This window comes from Toxotes jaculatrix, chromosome 3, assembly GCF_017976425.1.
Source record: "Toxotes jaculatrix isolate fToxJac2 chromosome 3, fToxJac2.pri, whole genome shotgun sequence".
Classification (NCBI taxonomy): domain Eukaryota; kingdom Metazoa; phylum Chordata; class Actinopteri; family Toxotidae; genus Toxotes; species Toxotes jaculatrix.
Genome location: NC_054396.1, coordinates 1,071,428 through 1,096,644, shown reverse-complemented (window position 1 = coordinate 1,096,644; position 25,217 = coordinate 1,071,428). Strand labels below are relative to the sequence as shown.

The 25,217-nt window shown below is 43.5% G+C and overlaps 1 protein-coding gene across 1 annotated transcript in view; it reads right to left on the bottom strand.

Annotated features, from left to right (window-relative positions):
• cadpsa (Ca2+-dependent activator protein for secretion a) overlaps positions 1-25,217 on the bottom strand; it is a 133,458-nt gene that overhangs the window by 101,410 nt on the left and 6,831 nt on the right. The window contains exons 2-3 of the mRNA XM_041033874.1: positions 10,827-10,940; positions 6,835-7,167 (exon numbers count right to left, since the gene is read on the bottom strand). Coding sequence (XP_040889808.1) covers positions 6,835-7,167; positions 10,827-10,940 — 447 coding nt within the window. The remainder of the gene's footprint in view (positions 1-6,834; positions 7,168-10,826; positions 10,941-25,217) is intronic.

The window sequence follows — 25,217 nt, the reverse complement described above, 5'->3', positions numbered from 1 at the left end:
AGTAATGGAAAAACCTTGGACTATACATGTGTTTCCAGAGGTCGCTGCATTGTCGGGACTGTCTCCGTCTGATCCGGCTCTGGTCGACACCCAAGGTTTTAAAAGCAAACTGGTCAAGTACTTTGGGAGTAAGATATTTACCCGGCCAGCCTCCCAATCAGTTAGCCTCGGTCCGGCTAGCCTCCAGCCAGTCTCCCCTGTCCCTGCATCGGGGATCCCGGCCACGTCTCCGGTCGGCGGTCCGGCCGACAACAGTTCCTCGTGTCCCGTCAGCGGTCCGGCCGCCATCAGTCCCTTGTCTTCAGGCGGCGGTCCGGCTGACACCTGTTTCCCGTCTCCCGTCAGCGGTCCGGCCGACATCAGTGTCACGTCTCCCGTCGGCGGTCCGGCCGACATCAGTTCCACGTCTTCAGTCAGCGGTCCGGCCGACATCAGTCCCTCGTCTCCAGGCGGCGGCCCGGCTGACACCTGTTTCCCGTCTCCTGTCGGCGGTCCGGCCGACATCAGTTCCTCGTCTCCCGTCAGCGGTCCGGCCGCCATCAGTCCCTCGTCTCCAGGCGGCGGCCCGGCTGACACCTGTTTCCCGTCTCCTGTCGGCGGTCCGGCCGACATCAGTTCCTCGTCTCCCGTCAGCGGTCCGGCCGCCATCAGTCCCTCGTCTTCAGGCGGCGGTCCGGCTGACACCTGTTTCCCGTCACCTGTCGGCGGTCCGGCCGACATCAGTTCCTCGTCCCCCGTCAGCGGTCCGGCCGCCATCAGTCCCTCGTCTTCAGGCGGCGGCCCGGCTGACACCTGTTTCCCGTCTTCTGTCGGCGGTCCGGCCGACATCAGTTCCTCGTCTCCCGTCAGCGGTCCGGCCGCCATCAGTCCCTCGTCTTCAGGCGGCGGTCCGGCTGACACCTGTTTCCCGTCACCTGTCGGCGGTCCGGCCGACATCAGTTCCTCGTCCCCCGTCAGCGGTCCGGCCGCCATCAGTCCCTCGTCTTCAGGCGGCGGCCCGGCTGACACCTGTTTCCCGTCTCCTGTCGGCGGTCCGGCCGACATCAGTTCCTCGTCTCCCGTCAGCGGTCCGGCCGCCATCAGTCCCTCGTCTTCAGGCGGCGGTCCGGCTGACACCTGTTTCCCGTCACCTGTCGGCGGTCCGGCCGACATCAGTTCCTCGTCCCCCGTCAGCGGTCCGGCCGCCATCAGTCCCTCGTCTTCAGGCGGCGGTTCGGCTGACACCTGTTTCCCGTCACCTGTCGGCGGTCCGGCCGACATCAGTTCCTCGTCTCCCGTCAGCGGTCCGGCCGCCATCAGTCCCTCGTCTTCAGGCGGCGGCCCAGCTGACACCTGTTTCACGTCTGCGGACGGAGGTCCGGCCGACTCCTATCCCTCGCCTCCAGTCAGCGGTGCTGTCAGCGGCCCGGCCGACTTCTGCTCCTCGACGCCGGCGGTCCGGCCGAACCCTGCTCCACGCGCCCCGCCGGCGGTACGACCGACACCTCCTCCACGCGCCCGGCCGGCGGCACGACCGAACCCTGCTCCACGCGCCCCGCCGGCGGTCCGACCGACACCTGCTCCACGCGCCCGGCCGGCGGCACAACCGACTCCTGCTCCACGCACCCGGCCGGCGGTACAACCGACTCCTGCTCCACGCACCCGGCCGGCGGTACGACCGACTCCTGCACCATGCCTCCTGTCGGCGGCCCGACCGACACCTGCTCCACGCGCCCGGCCGGCGGCCCGGTCGACATCTGCTTCACGTCTGCAGACGGCGGTCCGGCCAATCCCTGCTCCACGCGTCCTGTCGGCGGCTAGCTCGACGTCGGCCTCACGTCTGCAGACGGCGGTCCGGCCGACACCTGCTCCCCAGCCAGCGTCGTCCCCATCTCCGGAGGAGACTTGTCTTCACCCCTGTGGCCTTCCAGCCTCACCTCCAGTGGTGGCTCAACGTTGCCTACGTCGTCCTGCAGGTTGGTCATCTGAGCTGCTTCACCTGTCTGGTCATTCTCCCAAGCGCCATCACCTGTCTGTCCAGCCCCCTGGTCGGCCTCCCCAGTGTCTTCACCATTCTGTCTGGCCTCCAGGCCGTCCGCCTGAGGTCTCCTGTCCTGCCCTGGCTCAACCTCCAGGCCGTCCGCCTGAGGTCTCCTGTCCTACCCAGGTTTGGCACCCAAGCCGTCCGCCGGAGGTCTCCTGTCCTGCCCTGGCTCAACCTCCAGGCCGTCCGCCTGAGGTCCCCTGTCCTGCTCTGATTCCACCTTCAGGCCGTCCGCCTGAGTTCCCCTGTCCTGCTCTGATTCTACCTCCAGGCCGTCCGCCTGAGGTTTCATGTCCTGCCCTTGTTTGGCATCCAGGTCGTCCACCTGAGGTCTCCTGCCTCTCTCCCCAGCTCGCTGATTGCTGTCCCCTGACTCCCTCCTCCAGACCCCCTCCACCCACCCTGCTTAGCATCGCATGTCTGACTGTGGGCCGTCTGGAATCCGGCCCTTAAGGGGGGGGTACTGTCATGACTAGCCCCTAAGGGGGCTATTTTTTGAACTCTTTAGTGGACTTTTGGACATTTTTTAGTTTAAGCTTTGGTTATAGTTCCTGTTTTATTTTGAAATTTCTGCCCTTGTGTATCTGGTCTTGTTGTACTTCCTGTCTTTGTCTTGTTTCCCGCTTTTGTCATTGTTTTCCCCGCCCTAATTGGTTCCACCTGTTCCCCTTACCCGTGTGTGTATATATAGTCTGCGTTTCCCTTTGTCTAGTGTCAGTTCGTTTTTTGTCTCATGGTTTTTGTCTCATGTTTCATCCCATGCTTTTGTCTCAGACCTTTGCCACGTCTCGTTCCTCGTCTTGCCTCTCGTATTGTTTCCCCAGTCAGGTTGTGTATTTATTTGTTACTTTGTTTCTTGTTTTGTTCCTGGTTTAGTCATTTTCCTCGTAAGAGAGATTTTGTGTTCTAGTTTTGGTAACTTTTGTTTTAGTGCTTTTTCCCCCTTTATGGGTGATCTTTGTTTGTTACTTTGTCCCGTCACTTTGCCTTCCTCCTCCGTGAGTGATTTTTTGTTTGTTAACTTTGTTTGAATAAATAACTATTATTTTTGACTACATCTGAGGGGTCTTGCGTTTGGGTCCTAGTCCTTGCCTCCTCCAGTGTTGACAAAATTTCCCCTAAGATGTAACTCATATGGCCAATAAGAGCAGTGCACAGCTGCTGAATGAATCCAGGGAGCAGCAAAAACCTTTCACGCAACCGTATGTATCAGGGCTCATAAATGAAAATAGCATACATTAAAATGATAACTCATTCAGGATGGCAAAGCAGCATCACAAATCCAGAGTAATAGCCTCCTTGTGTCCCTTCCCCTCCCCTCCCCCACCTTGTCTCCTTTCAGAGCTGTATTGCAACAGACAGCAGCAGATTTCTCAGCTTACAGCTCATTAATTCAGAGTGGTTACTCCAGAAATGGCAATTGTCCATGACAAGAGGAGAAAAGAAAAAAAAAAATCCATTTTGTGCCTCAGTCTGACATGGAAAGAGATTTTTTTTTTAGGATACATTACTGATAGTGACCAGAAAATAACACCTGTTGCATGCTCTACAACGTTTCTGCTACAAATGATACTGTATATTACATCAAATGCACAGCTTTTTCTCCTAATGATTCATAAAGCGGTTTGTGTGCTGTTGTATACATTGTATACATGTTTCTATTTCTCTGGCCACTCTGTGTATATAAGGTTTTATTCAATTAACGTCTGAATAACCATATGATCGAGCCCTCCATCCTGAACCACAGTCACATGGTTCCTTCCAAGGCAGCCCCCATGAGTGTTTTTAGATCTGCCACCCATGGTTGAGTTTACAGTCCTATCACATGACCTTAAGCAGCACAGGAAGTTTGCAGTTGCCGTGGAAAGAAGTGCTTTTAGAAGTTCTCTGTTCTGGCTTGAAAATTAAGGATCAATTATTATCACATTTCCATATGATGCAGTCCAGTACAACACTGTCACTAACTACAACCACAATGACACAAACATATAGTTCAACTAATATGTCTCTGGAAGTTGTAACAAAAACTGGACATTATAAGTTTTGTAAAGGAGGCAGAGCTGTTGTTTAATGGTTGTTAATTCAATTATTATTATTTTTTTAAATCTAAACACAACTGATCAACCTTGTCAGGATCCTTATTCATACAATTATTTATCCATAAGAGAAGCCACTGATTACTTTTCTAACACATCCCTTTGGTTGACAATGCAGCACAGACGCAGAATCCAAATTTTAAAAATGATAAATGCCTTATAACCAAATCCACATAAAAAAAATATATATATACATAATAACAAGAACCACCAAAAGAAAATCTGGCATTCTGGGATTTAGAGTGTAATAGTTTGTTGTCCTAAACCAAAAACCTTTATTCAAGCCTTGGATTCTCTTGCCAGATTTCTAGTATTTTTTTTTTTTCCTCCCACTGACTTTTCAGCTTATGCCTACAAACATTTCACGGTTCATTCTGTCACATTAATTATACTACAAGCTTGAGTGTTGAAGCTGTACAATAATACGGATCTGTTTTCTATATTTATTGCTCAGATGGTTTAAAAAAAAAGTGTTGACTTTCAGAAATTTTATTCTTAAACAACACAAAAAATGTGTCATCATCAACACTGGTTTAGTCTTGACACAGGGCTGCAACCAAGACTCAAAGATGTGTGTTCAGATGTAGCTTAAGGTGGTCATACTTCACACAGTCTCCCTCAGCCAATGTTGGAATGAAACAATAAAGGGAAGAGAAAAGATAAAAGGATAAAGGAGCCGCGACAGTGAACAGGACTCGCTCTCAGTGTCTTCAGCGATGGACTGAGCACTGACAAAAGACTATGTATAGAGGCCTGTCTTATTGTTCCTTCCCCATGCTCAGGCTGTTTCTTTGCATTCAGTTCATCACAGAACCCTAAGAACCACCACGCACCTCTGATTGTTCTCCCTATGCTAGATTTAAATGCTGCACATGAAGAAATTTGAGGTTTGGAAAATGAGGATGGGTTCTATTGCCTCATCAACATTACCATCTTTTTTAAATTTTTTTAATTTTGTACTATTTTATGGTTTATATTGCTATGGAACATGTTGCTGATGCTCCCTGTTGAGAGCATCGACAACAAAAAAAATGACGGCCTTTGGTTTTTGTGCGGAAAAAAAATTATATATATATATATAATTTCAAAATAAAACAGGAAATGTGGCACTAAACAGGAACAGAGGCACAAGTAAAAGGATTCAAACGAAACACTATACCAAAAACTCAAGAAATGAAACAGAGTCCACAGAAGTCTAGACAGGGTTGTAAAGAGTTTACCAAAAGCTCAACATAGTCCAAATATAATCCAAAATGGTTCAAAAATGATCAGGGGCTGATCATAACAGACCGAGACATTTCCCCAAACCATAGCCAATTTGTTTTTGTGCCTAAGCTTCACCAAACTTTGATTATGGAGGAGACAGACTGGAAAATGATCATACAAGTCATTTTTGTAAAGATAGTGCTTTGTTGTGTAGGTATGTAGACTTCAGTTAATAATCCTTCCGGAAGAATTGTTTTCCTTTGGCACACTTAGTAATGCATCATCTCCAGAGAACGTTCTGCATATCACACAAATTCCCCACTGGTCATATGTTGTGAACCTGAATGAATCTGTGAGTTCACTGTTTTCACTGTTGGCAGATTCTAACAGACAGGGGAATAAAATCAATGAGTCAATAAATAGAAACAATGCTGCTTTCCCCCAGCATGTACCTCTTGGAAACTGCTTCAAAAACACCTGTCCGGGTCGACCTGATAGCTCAGTGGTTAAGGCACATACCACATCTCCTGGCCATGGGACCATTTGATGCATATCATTCCCATATTCACTGTCTGTCTTTGCTGTCCCTATTGAGTAAAGGCATAAAAATATCCAAAAGAAACTAAAATTCTGATATCAGTGAAATCTGGCTTGTCACTGTCTTTTCAGCTCCTTGGGATCTGCTGCTGCTGCTCTGAGAACAGTGACGGCTGAATGTGGGTTGAAGCCGGTGTGGATTCAACAGACCGAACCTCTCAGACTTATGAACCTCTCATGTCCCACTTTTGATTCCCAGTAAGGGGATCCAAATCCCAGACAATGATTCAGAAAAACATTTTTTAAGCCTCAGTCAGATTTTTAGCTCATAATCAATGTTAAAAATAATCATTTTGTCCCTAAATTGTCTCAGTTCCTGAACAGAAAAGCAACTGCGCCATTCAGAGGTCTGTAGGTGGGATTAAGAATGAGGATGAAATCCTTCTGTGCCAGAGTCAGAAAAATAGTAACAGAAATGAAGCTTAGTGAAAGTTCAGTCAGGAAGACTACCTCCCTGCACACGCCTTCTGACTCAGTTTCCCACTAATTCTAAGCTCCATCAGCTCATTCCCGTCTTCATCCAACCACAACCTGACACGCTCACCTTTAGCCAATCACTCATAAGCTGTCAAACATTAAGTCTTCTCTCTCTCTCTCTCTCTGCTGTCATTCAGCCGTCATTTCAGCACTGCGTGATGATTCACCCCCCTTTCCCCTCCAATCAAACCCTCCGATCTGAAGTCCACAGGATTGATTCCTATGGGGATCTACTTCCTGCCAGGGTCTAAGCACCAAAGTCTATTCTACCTGTTCACAATGAATTTACTTCACGTTCTCTCACTGATCAAAACACTGATTAGAGTCAAAGGACACACCTCTAAAGAAATATCAGGCCAGAAATTCAAACGTCTCAGAGCATGTGAAGAGGACAGATGAACAGCCATGTCATTCACACATGTTTAACAGACTAACCTGGCAGGCGTTATAAAGGAGCTGGTGCTCGAACTTCTTGATGCCCAGGATCTGCTGAAACATCTCATAGAGCTGGTCTTTGCTGAGGATGAGCTCGGAGGCAGCGCTGGCTGTCATCCTCTGCTGGTGCTTCCTGGGGTCCTCCTCACCACGGTAGATGGTGTCAAACTTGGCGATCCAGGAGCTCAGGACCGTCTCTTTGCTGAGGCCGTCGATCTCAGGCAGGCTGCGAACCCGCTTCTCAATGTGCTTCTTAAAAACCTCCCGGGAGTCGCTGGCCGAGCACCCGCCGCTCTGCACCATCCGGGACACGCGGTCGCTTTTCAGGAAGACCTGCAATCATTGGGTTGATTGGTGAATTGACTGATCAGTTTGGTTTTCTGATTTACATTTACTGCTTGTTCTACAGAGCATTATGGACAAATACCCACTTCATGCCTCTATGGATGAACACAGGAACACCTTCGGTGATAGGCTGAACCACCAAGGTTCACCACTGAACGACTTCTATCCTCACTGTGTGGCTTTAATGTAACTAAAACTCAGTGTGTTGCTCTTTCTATCACAGGTCCTGCAGCGTGTGGGCTGTCTGTGGACAGTTTACAGTCATATTTCTGTAACTGGGATTTAATTAATCAATGTCAAAGCCTCAACTGTAAAACAAATCTCACATGAGGCACACAGAATGGGGGACAAACTCTGAGATACAAACTGCACATATACATATTTCTCCAGAAAGTCCGTATATATATCTGTTGTTTTTGTTTACGCTTACGTTTTTGGTTACGCTGTTAAAAGCATTTAAAAAATTTCTGTGGTTACAATGCAAAAACCTTGAAATGGAAAAACAATAAAAGTAGAAACTGGGGTCAGTTTAAAGTGTTGGTTCACCCCAAATTACCAAAACGCACAAATCTTTCTTCATCCAGTCCAGTATAATGGAGGTGAATGGAATTTCAGTTGACTTGCTCACAGCACTGAAAAATCAGTGCCCCTCCCCCGCCCCCCCTTCACAAAATCCATACACAAATTCCATACAGGAAATACTTCTTCAGTATAGAGTCGTATCAGTGAAGACTATAGATACTGTGGTTCACCCAGGGTCATGTTGAATTCTCACCAACTGAGAGAAAATTAAGGGAGAATTTCACTCACAAACCAAACATTTCTGCGTTGATATTTGAGAGACTGTGGGCGAGCTTGTTATTGATGAGAGTTAAATCCCTTTGTCTCTGTTTTATCTTTATCCTTCTATTTCTGTCTGCCCCTCCGTCACTCTTTCTCCCTCTCTCCGTCTGCCTCCATCAGCTTTAGCCCAGAGCTAAAGCCGAGCCGAGATCTTTAGGTTTTAATTGAATTGGATGACCTGCGCCACCGGCTTCATCTGTTAAATATCACACCGCTCTCATTTGGCTTGCTTGCGCTGCCACATTAACTGATAAGGAAGGTGCCAGTCAATGTGTCAGCGCCACCAACCCAACACAGATACACTGCCTTGTTCCGCTCTCACACACAACAGTGTCCTCAAATCTCCACATGTCCTCTTTTGCAGCAATTGTCCCTGGATCAGCTTTTTAGCAAACATGTACTGTGCAACAGAAACAATCACACAATCATATATTTCTGCCCTGGCCAAAGGTTTAGTCTTAAAGGGCTGTTTGTATAGTCCTGGATCATCTGTGTCATGACATTGGTTATAAACTGGCTCAGTTAACTCTGGATTTTTCCTCCAGCTACAAGTGCGTTCGTGTGCAAGAGGCAGAGTTATTAATTGGAATGAATAAAGTGCTTCATATAAAAAGAAATGGTGATACCTACAGTTAAATTCAGTAATAATCCAAAGGTGATATTCACCAAGGTGAATTATAAACAACATGATCACATGACTAGAATAGAAAAGAAACACTAGAAATAATTTCTAACTGATGAAGTCAGAATAAAGATAAACTGTAAATAAGTATGGGAATTATTATTTTAGTTATCATAATGTAAAGTTTTTTACTGAGCGAATATTTACGCTCTTTTGTCTGATGGTAAACAAACTGCTATGAACATGTGATGCAGATGAATCAAAAGTTAAAGTCATGTCAGAGTGTTTCTGCTGCCAAAGCAGAGAAGAGGAGAGAGAGGTGCTTCATGTCAAACTGAAATGTCCATTTATAATCCTGGGAAATATTTAACAGTGTGTGGATCATTTTTCTAATAGAAGACATCAGAGGGTTTAGTTTTTATTTCCAATCATCGTCACAAAGTCTCCTCATGTTACAAATGCAGTTAAAGCATCAACACCCAGGAATTCTGTCTGATTAAAGTTAATTATGTAGTTGTATTATGAAGTTATTTAGTGTGATAAACTCTCCCTGTGTTTGTTTTAAAACCAGAGTGAATACATGGAAAACCTCAAACAGCAAAATGATTTAAGTGATATATATAAAAACATCTCTTGCTCTTTATTATATATCACTTTTATTTAAACTCTTTTGCCCCTGTCACGATCCTGTAGGAATGATGACTCAGTTTTTCCAGTGATCTGATTGGTCAGGCTGTTATATATAGTCAGGCTGTTGACAGGTTTAGAACTGATCCTCTGAAGCTGACCTGATCTAGAGCGGGTTAGATGAACCACCTTATGTTGCTGTACCTTGCAGTCCAAGATGGCTGACTCGTGCCACCAATCATATTTCCAACAATGGTTAATGGGTCAGCCCACTTTCTCCCAAAAAGAAAAAAAAATCTTGCTCACTTGCAGGCGACTAGGTGAAAGTTTTGAGAGCCGGAGATCATTGATACTAGTTCAGGGTCGCGTGCGAGTTGTGCGTTCAGATGAAGTCTCACAGGATTCGGATTCAGATTCTGATTTGACGCACGCTCACACAATGTTTTTCTTATGGTGCATATATAGTTTTTTATGTAGCGCATGATATACGTGCACTGCTGCTTGAGTTGTGTGTGCACTGGGTCAAAGTGGATCTCATTTGTGCTCACAGATTTTGGCGGTATAATACAATCATAGGGGGTGTGCTGTTTCATGTACTGGTGAGACAGTGAAATTCGATCTGTGAAGTCCAATCAGTGGAACAGATTTATGTGTTTAAATGCTTATTAGATGCCAAAGGACAGCACTTCTTCTGTAAAGCTGCATGCAGAAAGTCTGTCTCTTTACTAAAGTATTCAGCTTGAACATAATTACACTCTGTTCACAGTAACACAATAATCCCACTAAGGCCTTGAGCTTTGACTTGTTATTATTGACTTCTTCTAATGTGGGCAATCCAAGAAGTGAAGCTCCTTCCACTCACTGTGAGTCACTGCAGATACTGGAAGTCAAATGCTAAGTCATAAATGAACAGTGCACTGACAGACAGAGATTCAGGGGAAGACACTGGCTCTTCTTTCATCACACTTTATTTCCCTCTATTCTGGGTGGATCAAGCCGACTGAATCAGGGCCGTCTGGGAGCATATTATTAACACCGCCCTGAGGAGCTCGGAGCACGCTCTGCATCATTTCTCAGAGCCTAGACAAGTTACCTCCACTGAGCTTTGGATACTTTTCAGCCCATTATTAGTTTTCTTGCTTGGACAGATTCAGTTTAAAGAGGAAGAGGCTCCACAAGGGGAAGTGTACAGCTTGAAAAAGGCAGTTTGGACATATGAAATGACATGAAGGTTGCAGGTATTTATTATTTTGGAATAAAGGTGATGAATTCATACTGAGTATTTTGCTGATTCTAGAGAGAAAGTGTTTTCTTTTCCTCCACAGAGAGGTCAGTGGTCAGATGTGGCTACAAAAGTAAGAGTTAATGACTTTTTTATACAACAGTTTTTTACAATAGGGGCAAGAGGTCCTGGGAAAGTGGTGTCAGACTTTTGGACCCCAGTGTACACTGGGTACAAGGTACAAGGTTGGGTACAAGTGTACAAGGTTGGACAATTACTACATTAAAGAGAGCTTTTGTGAGTCCACAAGTGTAAGAAGTGACACAAACTCACCTCATAGTAGCTCTGGACAGCGTTGATGAAGGCTTCATCAGCCACAATCTGAGTTTCTCCACTCAGGAAGGCTTGGAAACGCTCTTTGACTGTCTGCAGCTGCTGCTTACTGATCTGAGGAAGACGTTGACAAACAGGAGACAAAGGGATTACTATAGTTACATAAAAATGAGGCAAATTATACAAAAATGAATTTCAGCTCACCAAAAATATAAAAATACCATTAAATACCACATTAATCATGTCTTGTGTTCCAAATATCAAAGAAAAGGAAGCTTCCTTCATTTCATGTTATTAAGGAGCTCATAGTTCCCTATTCCCCCACTAGAACACTGTGGCCCCAGAGTACAGGCCTACTTGTGGTTCCTAGAGTCTCCAGAAGTACAATAGGTTATCAGGCTCCTGTGGAACCATCTACCAGTTTGAGGCAGGCACCCTCTCCATGTTTAAGAGGAGGCTAAAAACCTTCCTCTTTGATAAATCATATAGTCAGTTCTGGCTCTGGTTTTCTTTGAACCATCCCCTAGTTAAGCTGCTATAGGCTTAGACTGCCAGGGGACTTCCCATCATGCACTGAGCTCCTCTCTCCTCCTCTCTCTCTCCATCTGTTGTCATTCATATCTCATTAATACATGTTACTGACTTGTCTTCTTTTCTTTCCTGTAGTTCTGTTCTTTCTCTTCTCTCTTCTCCTCTCTTCTCCTGTCACTCTCTGCAGGTTCATCTCCCCTCAGAGCTCCATTACTAGTCTCACTAATTATTATTATTATTAGTCCTATTATTAGCCTTACCATCAGTTTTACTGCTATTGTTTGTATTTCTTTAGTCCTGTTACTAATCCCTCTATTGTCTCTTTATTACAACTGTGTGGAACATGCACTGTGTCATGTGCTCTTTCCACCTGGTCTCTATCAGAACCCCTGATTATAACATGGCTGTGGATAGTTTTGCGCAGAACCTGATGAGGTTTGCCTGTTTACACTGTGCACAGCATGGTAATGTTCCTAATAACCAGAATGAGAATGTCTGTGCTCAGGCTAATAGAAAAAAAGAGGCACACAGTAAGAGGGTTTGGAAAAACCAGAACAAGAGCTGGATACAAATTTATGGGTACAGAGATGCCTGAAAGATAAGCAGAGCGAGCATGTGAACTGGGAAACAGACTGTAGCGCCACGCTTCAACAAAGCTGCTGTGGCGAGAGCAGTCAGCAGAGGACAAGACGAAAGAGGCAGCGCTGCTGACAGCATCTGCTCAATGAGAAACCCCCACTGGGCTTTTTATGCTTTAAAACTCAGCACGGTTCAAAATTCAACTCCGAAACAAAAGCAATGAAGCCAGGAGGAATTTTTGGGGATTGGGGATGTTTTACAGCATGACAAACTAAAGGGCGTCCTCAAAACGTGTTGTGTTTTTCAAACATGCCGAAAAAGTACTGTTAAACCAAAGGTCAGAGGAAAAATAAGCATGGTTGCAGAGAGACTGTCTTCAGTTCAGTCTGGGTTTTACTCTGAGCAGACACTGCATGGATTCAGTCAGAGTTGGTCATCACCAGTCTGACTTCACACAGTGCTCCTGTCAGATCCGTTATGAACTGTAGTGAGCTTGTTTCAGTATTACCGGTGTACCTTTTCACGTGTTGTGGCTAAAATTGTGCTCTTGCTGTGATATAAAACTGAACCTTGAATTTTACCACATAACAGACCACAGGGTCTACATCTCCCCAGAAATCCATCTTATCTCATGGCAGAACAGCACAAAGTGCTGCTGCCTTCCACTCTTTTCATTCTTTTCATTGTTGAGGATATTGTTGTCTTTTTTGAATAAAACTTCACATGAATTTGTCAAAGAACAAAACAGACCAGGCTTCTGTGCTCATATTCAGTGTGTGTGTGTGCTCATGCTGTGGCCAGTGTGTATTGATCCCTGCAGCGTGAGCATGAAACCTGCATGTTGTGGACACTCAGAGGGGCTGAGTTAACATGATGTACAGGATTATTAGAAAACACACAGTCTGTCAAACCTACATAAGTTTAGTGTGTTGCTTAATAATACATTGTATTTTAAAGACAGTCCTTTTAGAGACACAGCATTAATAAGGGTAACAATATCTTCAATATAAACTGTATTGCAGACTGCAAGCTTTTTTATGAACTTAGAGGTTTGCCATCTACATGTCCGTTGTCCTCACTGTCCTACTGGTTTGCTACAGGGGATTGTAGTCTGGTTCCCAGTGTGTGATGTCCCCACCAGTCACAATTTCCATTCTAAGAACAGACACAGACACAGTGAGATTAACACGTGCATCCTGTGATGTTCCATTATAGTAAGTTACCCACTTACGTATTATTATTGTATAAATCATCCTTTATCAATGACAATAGCACTACAATGAAATGACCAATAAGAGCCTCTGTCTGGGCTTAGAAGACTCCACACCCATTGGTCCGTTCTCATCCGCAGCCCTGGTAACCGTTACCATGGCCACTGCAGGAGGAAGCGGTGTGAGATTACAGCTTCCTTAATGGGGGTCAAAGTTCACAGTTCAGATGAACTATAGCAGAGACAGCTGAATGTTGCTGAATATCCATAATACATCAGTATCAGAAGTCAGGGAATATGTGCAGCTGCTGAGTAAACCTTAGGTTAGTGTGATGATTCGTTTGGTTTAGTTAGTCCTTCAGATTTAACTTAACACTTTAGAATGACTTTAGTTAGCACAGGCGCACAAACATACAAAAATTTTCACTTTCACTCGATGTCTTTCACTGAACTTTAAAAATCATAGCACAAAAAAAAACATAAACATAAACATAAACAGAGGTCATTTTTAAAACCTGTAAATTGTGCAGAGCAGTGTGTTTTTGTTAGGATATGAGGCTGATTATTTGCCAGTCTCTCTCTCTCTCAGCTGGCCTGAAGTCAGCCAGAGCCAGTACAAACCTGTGCACTGTATCTGTTTGTACGTGGACTCCAGTCATGTGGGCAAAGGTTACCTACAGTGAGTTATTATCAGCACCGGTGCATGTGTGAGAAAAAAAAAGTAAGGAAGGTGCCCTTTCTGCTGTGCTGCACCACTGTGTGCATTATCTCCTCAGACAGGTTGTTGTTGTTGTCGTTCTTTGACTGCTACCACTGTGGCTCATAATGCGCATGTTCCATTTGGCACGCTGGTACGCTCACGTTGTGTCATTTCCTCTCCTTGCTTAATATTAGGTAGAGCTACACTGACATGTTTTGTGGTTACTGTAGTTTGTAATGGTTATGTCCTCGTCCATCCCCCACCTGTGTGGCTGAAGCCTGTGATTTTGGACTAAATGAACAGATGTTAGCGAGTACAGAAGAGATTTACACTCAGATAAGGTAACAAGGTTTTCTCAGGAAATTGACTGGAAACTGTGGCACATGCATCAGATAGCATTCAGCCACCTCCATCTAATCACATATGATTATGAGCAAATGTCTGTGGATACTCCAGAGCCCTCGCAGGACACAAAGTCATTTTTTTCAATGCTCAGCAACTCTCACCGTTACCTTACTTCCTCTAATAGAAACCAGAAGTCAATTAAAAGCAGAGGGAAAAAAAAAAGGTTGGATAAACTCCTGGTGCCTGTCGTATAACGTGCATGCCAGTTAAGTTTCAAGTGTCATTTCCTCTGCTTTAATTTAATGAATTCAACAATATAATCAAGGCATTTTCAACATTTGAACTGTTGTTCTGGATAAAAATGATCAAATGTATAAATTTACATGGCAACGATGATAAGTTAATGGTGATAAGTTACATACACTTTGTTTCAGAGGATATTTTCCAATAAAAATAAATAAATGTGTGTCTGTCCCCTGAAATCATACCTTAGATGACTGCAGGGTTAAACACCTCACAAGCCTTCGTTAATGAATTTAATAGTCACTGTGTCAATGTGCTATGGATGTTAAATTTGTCTCCCAATAAAAAAATATATCTCCTGTTTATTACTAATTTCTACTACTGTCATAATGCAACATGCAAACAGCTTGGTGGGGATTAACCTTATTATCAAGGTATTAAGTATTAACCCTAATTTACCAGCTTTATCTGACCTGCCGCTGAATATAATAAATAATATATAACATTTAAAGCATATTGTTTAATTTTCCCCTGCAGCCTGTTGCACGCAGTGCACATTTTGTTTTTCAAAAGAAGCATTTTTCCCTCAGGGCAAACACTCTGGGGTTTTCTACTCTCTTTTCTGAAAATATCGTTCCACTCCAGTAATGGATGTTAAGAGGCATCTGTTATAATGTAATGCTTTGATGCCACTGCAGGAGGAGAGGGTGGAGTGGAGGAGGGAGAGAAAAGACAAGCAATCTCTGGATAATGGAGGGGAAAGAGGGAGACACCTAAAAGGCCAAAGTGCCCCCATACAATATGCATCAAACACAAACTACTTCAAATCAAGCCTTACAGCGAAACCTTGCATACCAGCACGTTGTGCGTTTCACATTATTTGTCAATTGAATGTTTTTCACACAATGTAATGCAGTTTATTTAACGTACAGTTTCTGTCTTTAGTGGCCTTTAAAAAAAAAAAAAACATTTCCAAGAAGCCCAGGACTGCAGCGCGTCACCAGATTGAAGGAGACTCCACCAAAGATTACAGATACAAATGTAGTAGTGATGCCAGTGCTATCCATGTGTGTTGGTAGCCAGAGGGAATTCAGCATCTCTGTCTGTTTTCAATCAGCTTGGCCAGAAAAGGACTACGGACCCAGAAACACAGAAGCCTGGACAAACTTTGTTGACAGACCTCAGTTATCTCTAATTTCACCATTTAGCTCTAATTTCACAGTATGTGTATTTGAATAAAGCATTTTATTGTAAATTATTTAACATATCAAAGCCAAGCGATGTTAGCTCTTCTACATCATCTACTGAGAGCCATCTTCTGCTTTGCCTTCAGGAAATGTCTGAAAATCTAAAAGTCTAATTTCCTCCGCAGACAGCAGTGCAGTGTGTCAGCCGAGTGTCTGGTGTGAGTAGAGGGCGACCAGCCACTACGGCTGCCATCTGGGAGCTGGAAAACCAAGATAACACTGCTGTGTGTGTGTGTTTGTGTGTGTGTGTGTGTAGGTGTGTCTGCGTGTATATGTGTGCGTGTCGGCCTGAAAGCAGATGCTTGCCTCAGTGCATATTGTGTGTGTGTGTGTGTGGACACAAATGGATACTGCGAATGGACACTGTGTGGATACTGCTGTGTGTGAATGCGTGTGTCTGTGAGCGCAGATGCTTGCCTCCGTGCATATGTATCTGTGTATGAGTGTGTGTGTGGTGTGTGTCTGTGTCTGTCTGTGTGTGTGTGTGTGTGTGTGTGTGTGTCACATGTCTCTCTCAGTGGGTGCTATCTATCTGCTGGTAATTGCTCCAGCCAGTGTGGCTGCTGGAGTGGAGCTGGATGTGGCTCAGACGCAGCTGAGATCACAGCCTGAAAGCAGTGGTGTATTTTAGGAGCGAATTCACTTGGTCAGATAACTTTGACTGAGCCAGTGTAGCGGTCTGGTATTTGTCTTTATTTCCCTGCTGCATTCTTAAGACAAAGATGATTGTTTCTGAAAGGAGGACACTCCACTCTCAGAAATCATTACAAGTTAAAGTGCTGTGCTTCCACTCAGAGGTCAGAGTCAAGTGCTTTTAAAGAAACTCTTCAAACACTTGGCCACGTCAATGACTTGTTGATACTTGAGAGTGGCCTTCTGTGGGTCTGTTCTGACCACACTCTGTTTGAGATCTGTTTTACACACATGTGACGCAGCTGTTTTTTTAACATGTCATGGTTTGGATCACCCCCTGCTGTTAGGTCCACCTCAGAAATGCAAGCTATGACACAGCATGGCTCAACCTGCATGTCATACTGGGGGTTATGGGAAGGTTATCAACCACCAGCTGACCCCTGCATTCATCTGCATCTAGATTCAGGCGCTTCCAGCAGAGAAGAAGCAACCAGAGTAAACTGGTGCGATGAATGTGGACACAGGACAGTTCTGCAACACCCTGGATTCTATCCTGGATGTTCAACAGCAGTGTGTTGAACATCATTTCTATAATATATATGCATAGCAACTACAGAATGGTAAAGATATGGTTACACAAGAGTGTAACACAAGAGTGTAAACCAGTGTAAAACCCCTGCAGCCCTCCTGAGGTCTCTCATATTCTCTCCACTCCATGGTTGAAGGCCGATTCGGCTCAGTGATCAGAACACCCCTGTAAACCAGAACATATTACTGTGTGTACCTGGTCATCTTCCTGAGAAAGGATTGACTGTTCAGATGTCACAGTGTATTGCAATGTATTCACTTCCTCTGAGGCAGCATTTCATTATACACCCACAGGTTCCTTATCTCTGCATTTGAAATGTTTCCACTCTACACGTCACTACAGTTAAAACAAACTCTGAGACATTATGTGGACTCAGAAGTCAGAGCAGAATTAAACGGTTGTATCAAAGCAGATAAAGTCATTTGGATTATTTTATGTGCTTCATATTGGCTCCTTGAGGCTTGTGTTTGGTTAGAAGATGTAAAAAGATAAAAGAGTAAGTCCTGAGTGTGAAATAAGAGTCTCTGGTAGACAAAACTCCACATAGACCAAATGATGAGATGTTGAGAGGCTGCACTAATTGTTTGCATGGAGCATAAAAGCAGAGAAGGTTCCCATCTGTGATCACTGAGAGAAATAATAACAGAGCTGCTCCGCTGATAGTGAATGAAGAGTTTTGTGGATTTATGAAATATCTGCATGAGCTCTGTTTTAGTGATGTGTTAACAGCTTTGAACCAAAAGCTGGACAGTCTCCATTGGTTCCCTCTTCTTCTGGTTATGTCCTCTCATTAAATCATCAAGTCCTTTTATTTTATCTTATTTTATTTTATTTTATTTTATTTTATTTTATTTTATTTTATTTTATTTTATTTTATTTTTTTATTTTATTTTATTTTTTCGCTGGGGTGGGGGGGGGGCTTTAGAAGACTCCTGACTGGACTGCACAGGATATGGAAGTCTTCAGAATAAGGGTGGATTCTTCTCTCTGCATTAAATGTGGATGATTGAATTTCCAGGCCCAGCAGTAAAGCCTTGCCTGTTCTGTCTCTATGAAAGATATTCCCTCATATTCCCTCTGGTTTACAGGGAGGTAAAACATCTCCACTCTTTGTACACTCTTGACAGCTGATCGTCAGTCCACTCTGGTGGTAAACGTGTGGCAGTTTATCTCCCTGACTTATTATTCCTTGTGTTTACACTCGTTGATGCTGCGCTCCAGGTCCATCAGCCTGTACCTCTGCCTTCTCACAGCACTCAGTCTCTGTCTCTGTCACTGTCAGACCCCTGTGGGTTCCTGATCTCACCAGCTCCCCTCGACCACTTCTTTAAAACATGGTTATATTCATGGCATTGATGCATCAACTCTAAATTATGGCAGCTCAACTGTTTTGGCTCCCAGAAAAGGGGGAGGAGGATTTCTCTGGCCTCAGCAGTGACAGATATATGATGAACTAATATTGACTGATTTAAAACAAACATTACATCTTAGTAACTGTCACTGGCTCTGTTTCTTTCCACAGCCCCTGTTTGTGTGCTGTGTTTCATAAACAAAGAGAGAGCCCGCTAAATGTTTAATGTTCTTTCATATCTAAATACATTATGGTAACAATTTGTCCTCCCACACAAAACAAGCAGCCTGATCGAACGTCTGCACTGTGTAAACTTTGCAAACATCTAACTAACACCTTCCAAACTGAAGCCCTTTTCAGACATGGAACACGACATGTAAACTCCATCATGTCATATCAGACCATTGTTGCATATGATGGTAGAAGCTTATTTAAACCACCAGCCAAAGTGACACAGCATTTTCACCAAGACTGAAGAAGCAACCTCACAGGCTGCAGCTACAAGGCAAAACTAAACTACAGAATATTCACATTTAATGTCGCATTTACAGGATTTGCATGGAAACATTGAGTGTTTTTAATTCATAAAATCAATTTAAAGAAAATCAATAATCACATTTAAACCGAATTGTCAGCTGCCAAACCGTGAACTGAGTCAGTAGTTACTAACCACTTGCACGTCCCTGTTTAGAGTCTTTAATCCATTTCAGCTTCGACATTGGACCAGTTCTGATAATTCCCACTGATTCCTTACTGACAGAACAGCAGGCAACATGTGGCTCAAAGGAAACCAGACGTTTAGTAAGATACCAGGCAAAACATTCGCAACACAAAAGCAAAGGCTTATATATGTTAGACCAGCACAGTAAGATTGAAATGAATCATGAACACACACACACTCATGATCTCAGAGACTTTAGTTTTGACATTAACCCTTTCTCCCCCCTGAGCACGCCTGACCTTCCTGGTGATGACATAACATCAAATGGCCGGGTAATCCCAGATTACACTCTGCACAGCAGACCAACAGGGATTGAGAAAGTGCTCATCAGGGCTGCTGTTCACGCACTCACACACAAGGCTTTCACATGAATGCACAGGCCAATGATAAATGTTTGCAGCACACACACACACACACACACACACACACCTGAATCTCCTCCCCTGTGCCCCAAATGGAACAGGTCCACAAGCAAATCTAAAAATCTAACAACAGAAAAACTACGCATCCAAAGCTTTGTTTTTTTTTTTTTAATCAATCTTTCATGTTAAACTAAATGTCCACACTCACAGCAATGACATTGTTACTGAGAATGTATGGACGCTGTATTCAGACAGCTTCATAACACACCACCCACTCATCACTGGCACATGATCAGCTGCCGGCTGTCATTCTGTCAGAAGTTAAACTGTAGCCAGCTTCTCCTCCAACAGTCAACAGTCCGGCCAACAGCCCTTTACTGTGGGAAAAAAAAGCCTCTTCTTCTCCCATTCAATGGCAGTAAATGTAGCTTTTATGTTAAGTTTCTGGCTGCTAATGTTATGGACAGTGGTATTTAGATAGATTTCATTAATCTACCTCTAACGGATCAAAATGTGTGGAAATGTGTCAGTCAGTCATCTGCTTTCTAGACTCCTGACCATCCTGCTTCATGGACGATGGTCAGTGAATCCAAAGCAGCTTTAATAGATGCATTTCTACAGAAGCAGTGCACCTTGTCTTTTTCAGTTTCAGTGAAGCCCCTCATCCTCTCACAGTGCTCTGGGAACAGATGACTGCATCTTAAAGGGACACACCAAAGTTTGTTCATGAGTTTTCTACAGTTGTGTAACGTCAGTGTGTCTGGTTGGCGCTTTCTCAGAAGAGAAAATTCCTTTAGAAAAACTTGTGTTATGTAGTGGGGGTGTGCAGTTTGACAGAACATTGGATATTTACCAGACAGGAGGGTCTGATAAACGATGCTGCCACTCTACTAAGCATGGAGTGTAGGTTCCAGTGTTTTTGGAGGTTGAGCCAGGGACTAAGTGAGGTATAAATTGCTGGAAATGTAGGTTATGTAAATATGAAATTTAACAGAGGTTACATTTGCATTTATTCGTCTGGCAGACCCAAAGCACATCAAGGGGCAGCCATGAAAAACAAGTGCCACAACGGTCAGTTTCAAAGTCTACCAGACACAGGTGCCACATGGCTGCAGTCGCATGCAGCGAGTTATGCAGGAAGTGCACAGGAAATGAGAAAGTTGTCTCCGTTTTCTATTTTAGTCACAATCAGTGCTTCTTCTGTTGTGTTTTAAATGAATGTACGGACGCATTTCAGTGCCGCCCCTGTAAAAAGCACTGCCGCGCCAAATGGAACAAAGAGCCACGTTGTCATATTCGTAAATAACACACAACGCAGATTTAAATTAGGTTTATTCTCAACCTCGAACGCTTTGAGCACAAGTTACTTGGGGTTCGTTTGGGCCTGAGAACAGTTCCTGTTTTAATGACATATTAGGTGCATACGAATTATCTTCTCATTACAGAATCCGTGCAGAGGTGATTGTATTTATGCTGAATGTAATGCCCTGCTTGGCTGATTATTTCATTCGTGGTTCCTGATATGACCTCACTGGTGCTGGAAGTGCTGTGGAGGGAGTCACGGTCCACAGTCTAAAAGGCCACGGACCCGCTGGGTTTAATTGCCCTGTGGCCCTGTGGACTGTGATGATGAGCATCATATTAGAGTCTCAATAGATTAGATTGGTATGATGACTCACCCACTCCCCCCCCCCCCCCCCCCCCCCACCCTCCAGCCTAATTACACCACACTCATTGCTTTCTATAAGTGGATGTGTCAAAGGACCACCGTACACCGAAGCATGTGGTGCATGTTCACGTGCGTGCTGCGTATGTGTGTAGCCGCGTGGGTGTGCGTTTGTACATGAACACAGCAGGCCATCTGACAAGGCTTTCATCATCATTAGCAGCCTACATGCTGTCCTCATGAATTATGCAGACACTATTGAACTGTTTCTACAACACAAAAACTCACACACACACACACACACACACAAATGTGCTGTGAACCTTTGGTGGCATAATTCAAAAAGGTTTTTCCTTTTCTTTAACTGCCTGGTTTTGTGTTGCCAGGTGCACTGACACTGAAGGCAGTGAGAAGTTGTTAGTGCAGGGGGAAAAGTCTATTCACAGCTTGAGTTCAGGTAAATAGCTATGTGTGTGCGTGTTTATGGTTTGCTCCATGTGTGTGTCCTTTTCTGCAAGACTAGACTCAGGTGAGAGCCAAGATCTCATAAAATAATAATGATGCTGAAAATCCAAAGCCAAAATGAGTTTCATTTCATTACTAATGGTCAACTTTTACAGTTCCTCCTTTGACTATTCAGGGATACAGGTGTATTGCCAGTGAGGAGGTAGGTCCAGAACAGGCTTAGTTCAGTTTAGCTGCTAGCTTAGCTAAGCTAAAAGTGAAAAAGTTCCACAATGAACACGTTGTATGAAGTTAAAATCAAGTTTGCTCATTTCCCATAAAGAACTTCATATAAGTGAGATTTTATTTTGCTGAAAATGTAATAAAAACCTAGTTAGATAACACATGGTAGAAGGTAATTATATAATAAAATGTATATATAATATAATATTATAATATTATCTTTGTAGATTTAGTGGACATCTTGATAAAACACAGGTGAGGGGGCAAATAGAGATGTGATTAGAGATTCAGTTACTCTCAAAACACTTTCACTTTCACTTGGAGAGCTGCAGTTGTTAATATATGACCTGCAGTTATAAAGACACTGAAACTGTCTTTGTTTCATCATGTCTGGATCACTGCAAATACTTGTCTGAATCAGAAAGCTTCAGACGGCTTTAGACTGGCTCAGAGAAACCCTCTGTTTTGTGCAGATTTAAAGAAACCAAAATGTGCTTACAAGAAGTAGGAGATGTCAAGGTTCTCTGTAAAAGTGTTGTGATGCTATTGGACTGGCTTCTCAATGCTGCTGTCAGTTCATGCTCAAATCAGATGTACATTACATCCTACAAAAGATCTGAAGAGGATTCCAGGAAAATCTGATATGAGCAGCACTTCTGAAAGCACGGTCTTCAAAAAATTTATTTTAGATTTTTTTTTGTCTTACCTCTATCTTCCAACTCCTCTGTCTGCTACATTTCATTTTCTTCATTTTCCATTGGGAGATTGATTGTAACCAAAGAATTTCCCTAAGAAGATTAATAGTTACTCTGATCTGATCTGATCTAGTCCAAACTTTGTGCCTACATTACCCACAACGCACCTTGCCCATCAACTGTTTGGTCATAGATTTGGTTGTGTTATGCTCATAGCAACTACTGTAGCCTTGTGCCTGTAGCCTGCAGCAGAGGTACAGAGGTCTCATTTTGTTCTAACTCCACATACTCAGATTTTTTTTTTACTTTTAAAAACTTCTTTAGACCGAAACCGATGCTCAGTCAAGTTACATTGTTTGAGGATATTTATCATACTAAACCCAGCTCACTGAAGATCCAAAAGGCTTCTTTCAACTTTTTTCTCACATATTCAGTAGTAGTCCTCAAATGATGTGTAAAATCAGTTAAATTCCCCTTTAAGGCCATGGCTGTCCTTGGTAAAATGACAAAACCAGAATGAGAATTGAAGGAAGAAGAGGTGTTGAGCAGCAGAGCAGGATGGGGAAGAGGAGTGGATTCATCAGAGCCCCTATTGTGGTGCAGAAAACAAGCAAACAGATGGCCTGATTGTGTTACTGCATGGAGAGTCTCACCTGGGCATACGAATCCCCCACGGCCTGATTAGGAGGGAGAAGCAACGCAAATAAAAAACAAAGAGAACAAGAAACCATTCAACTGCAGATCATTAGCTGTCCAACTAAGAGCTAATATTGCTCCTTTGATTACTGAGAAAGAAAACAGGCGGTGTGAGACCTGTCATTGTGTCATGTCAGAAAAGGCCTGTCTTATTGTAAAGATAAAACCCTAAAATATTCTGTAAATTACCTATAGAAAATTCTGAATTTAGAAATTGTATGACGTCACGTTCATACCATTTTACAACAATTTAGAAACGCACGATTTTCAGTCTTCTGTATTCATGCTTTTTTTTTCATGTTTAAATGTGTATCCATGGCACGGTAATAAAGTTGATCTTCAGCATCACCGTGTTCCCAGGTCTTACATAATTGCTATGATAAAGACAATCAGCAGTGCTGGAGCTAGCTTATTACACAGTGAAGCAGAGGCCTCACTGGGGCCATGTTTAATTAAGGAGATGTTTTCATCAGACAGAATGTCAAGTAGGAGTATCAACTCAGCTTTACTGCAGCTCAGCCAAAGATCACTATCGCTGTTTATTGATGCTACACTGGAAAACCTTTGATCGCATCGAACTACAGAATCTGCAGATAGAGTCACTCGGTGCTGTCACCTACGGATCAGCTACTGTTCCACCTGCTTCTTTGACTCAGTGTTCCCTGGGTTTACTATCCATTATCTAAGGTAAGGTATTGACCATAGACACAACTTGCAGAATTTGAACCCTCCATGACTTTAATAAAGTAAAACCTGGATTCATTATTATTTTTTCCCTCTCCTGTAAACTCTGTTTTGGTCTCCACCAATTCCTGAGGGATATACCTGGCTTTTTAGCTGATTAATGCACCACTGGGATCACCAACTAGTTGGCCACCACTTTTTTTTTCTTTTCTCATTAATTTGTTCCCAAAAAATTGAAAGTTTCCGAAAACACAACGTGAAAGTTTTGGTCACTGAATTCAGTTCGACTCCCCTTTGCTTTGCACAGTTAAGAACCAGTGCTGGCACCATTTTCATTCTCTTTGGTGTAATGACCAGATTCAGTACGAAGTTAAATCTCTCACACAGCCAATGAGGGCTGATTTTTAACTGACTTAAGACAGCACAGTAAAGATAAGATAGCCCCTCTTTCCAACTCAAGTGTGATTTTCATTACTGGAAGTTGAATTCATATTCAGTCAACAACTATACTATATAGTTGCTGTAGCAATTAATCCCTGTCAGATGGGGCTGACCTGGCTCCTGATGTAGGTTCTTTCATTAATTTCCTTCAGATTAAAGGACAGAAGAACAAATGCTGAATATCAGTATTGACCGTTTCATGGAATGTGTCAGGTTTCAGATTATCTGGTAAAAGCTGTTTCACTCTCTGCAGACACAGATAAAGATTCAGAGATTTGGGGTAAGGCTCTCACCGTGGTCAAAGATGGATCTTGATGATAGACAGTTAGAAACGATCAGTAGCTGGTACAGACAGCTGGCATGATTGACAGGGATGATATTTCTCAGTCAGAACTGCTGCACACACAAGCCAGTAACCTGCTGCTAGATAATCAGTGTGTTTGGACGTACATGTTAACTCAGTATCCAAAACAGTGATCATGTCATTAATTGTATTATTGTAATTCTTCATTTTCTAATCCAGATCAGCTTGGCTAAACCAAAAGGAGGGGGACGCTAACAACCTGACGCAGAGTTCCCAGATTTCAGCAATTAACTTGACAAACACAGTCACTGAATTTATCGGTTTTCAAATCCCTCTCCAATTGCATCCGTGATTACACCCTGATTATCATACATTATATCACAGGCTACAGCCCTGCACAGGCCAGTGCTTGAGTTCAGCTTAGTTTGGCTCTCTGTGGGTAACCTGCTTCACTCACACTGGCCACTCTGGATAACTGGTTAACTATTGACTCAGTTAACTCAGGGTTCTCAGGTCCAGCAGAGAACATGTTCACATTAATGAGGCAGTTGTGAATTACAAGCAACAGAATTACAAGAGCCATAAATGAAGGATAATGTATGTATGAAATGAGGTGAAACGCTGATGCCTGAGGGAAAGTTTGGTTATAGCAACAGCAATATACTAATATATAATATTCAACTATATTTCTAAAATATTTACAATAT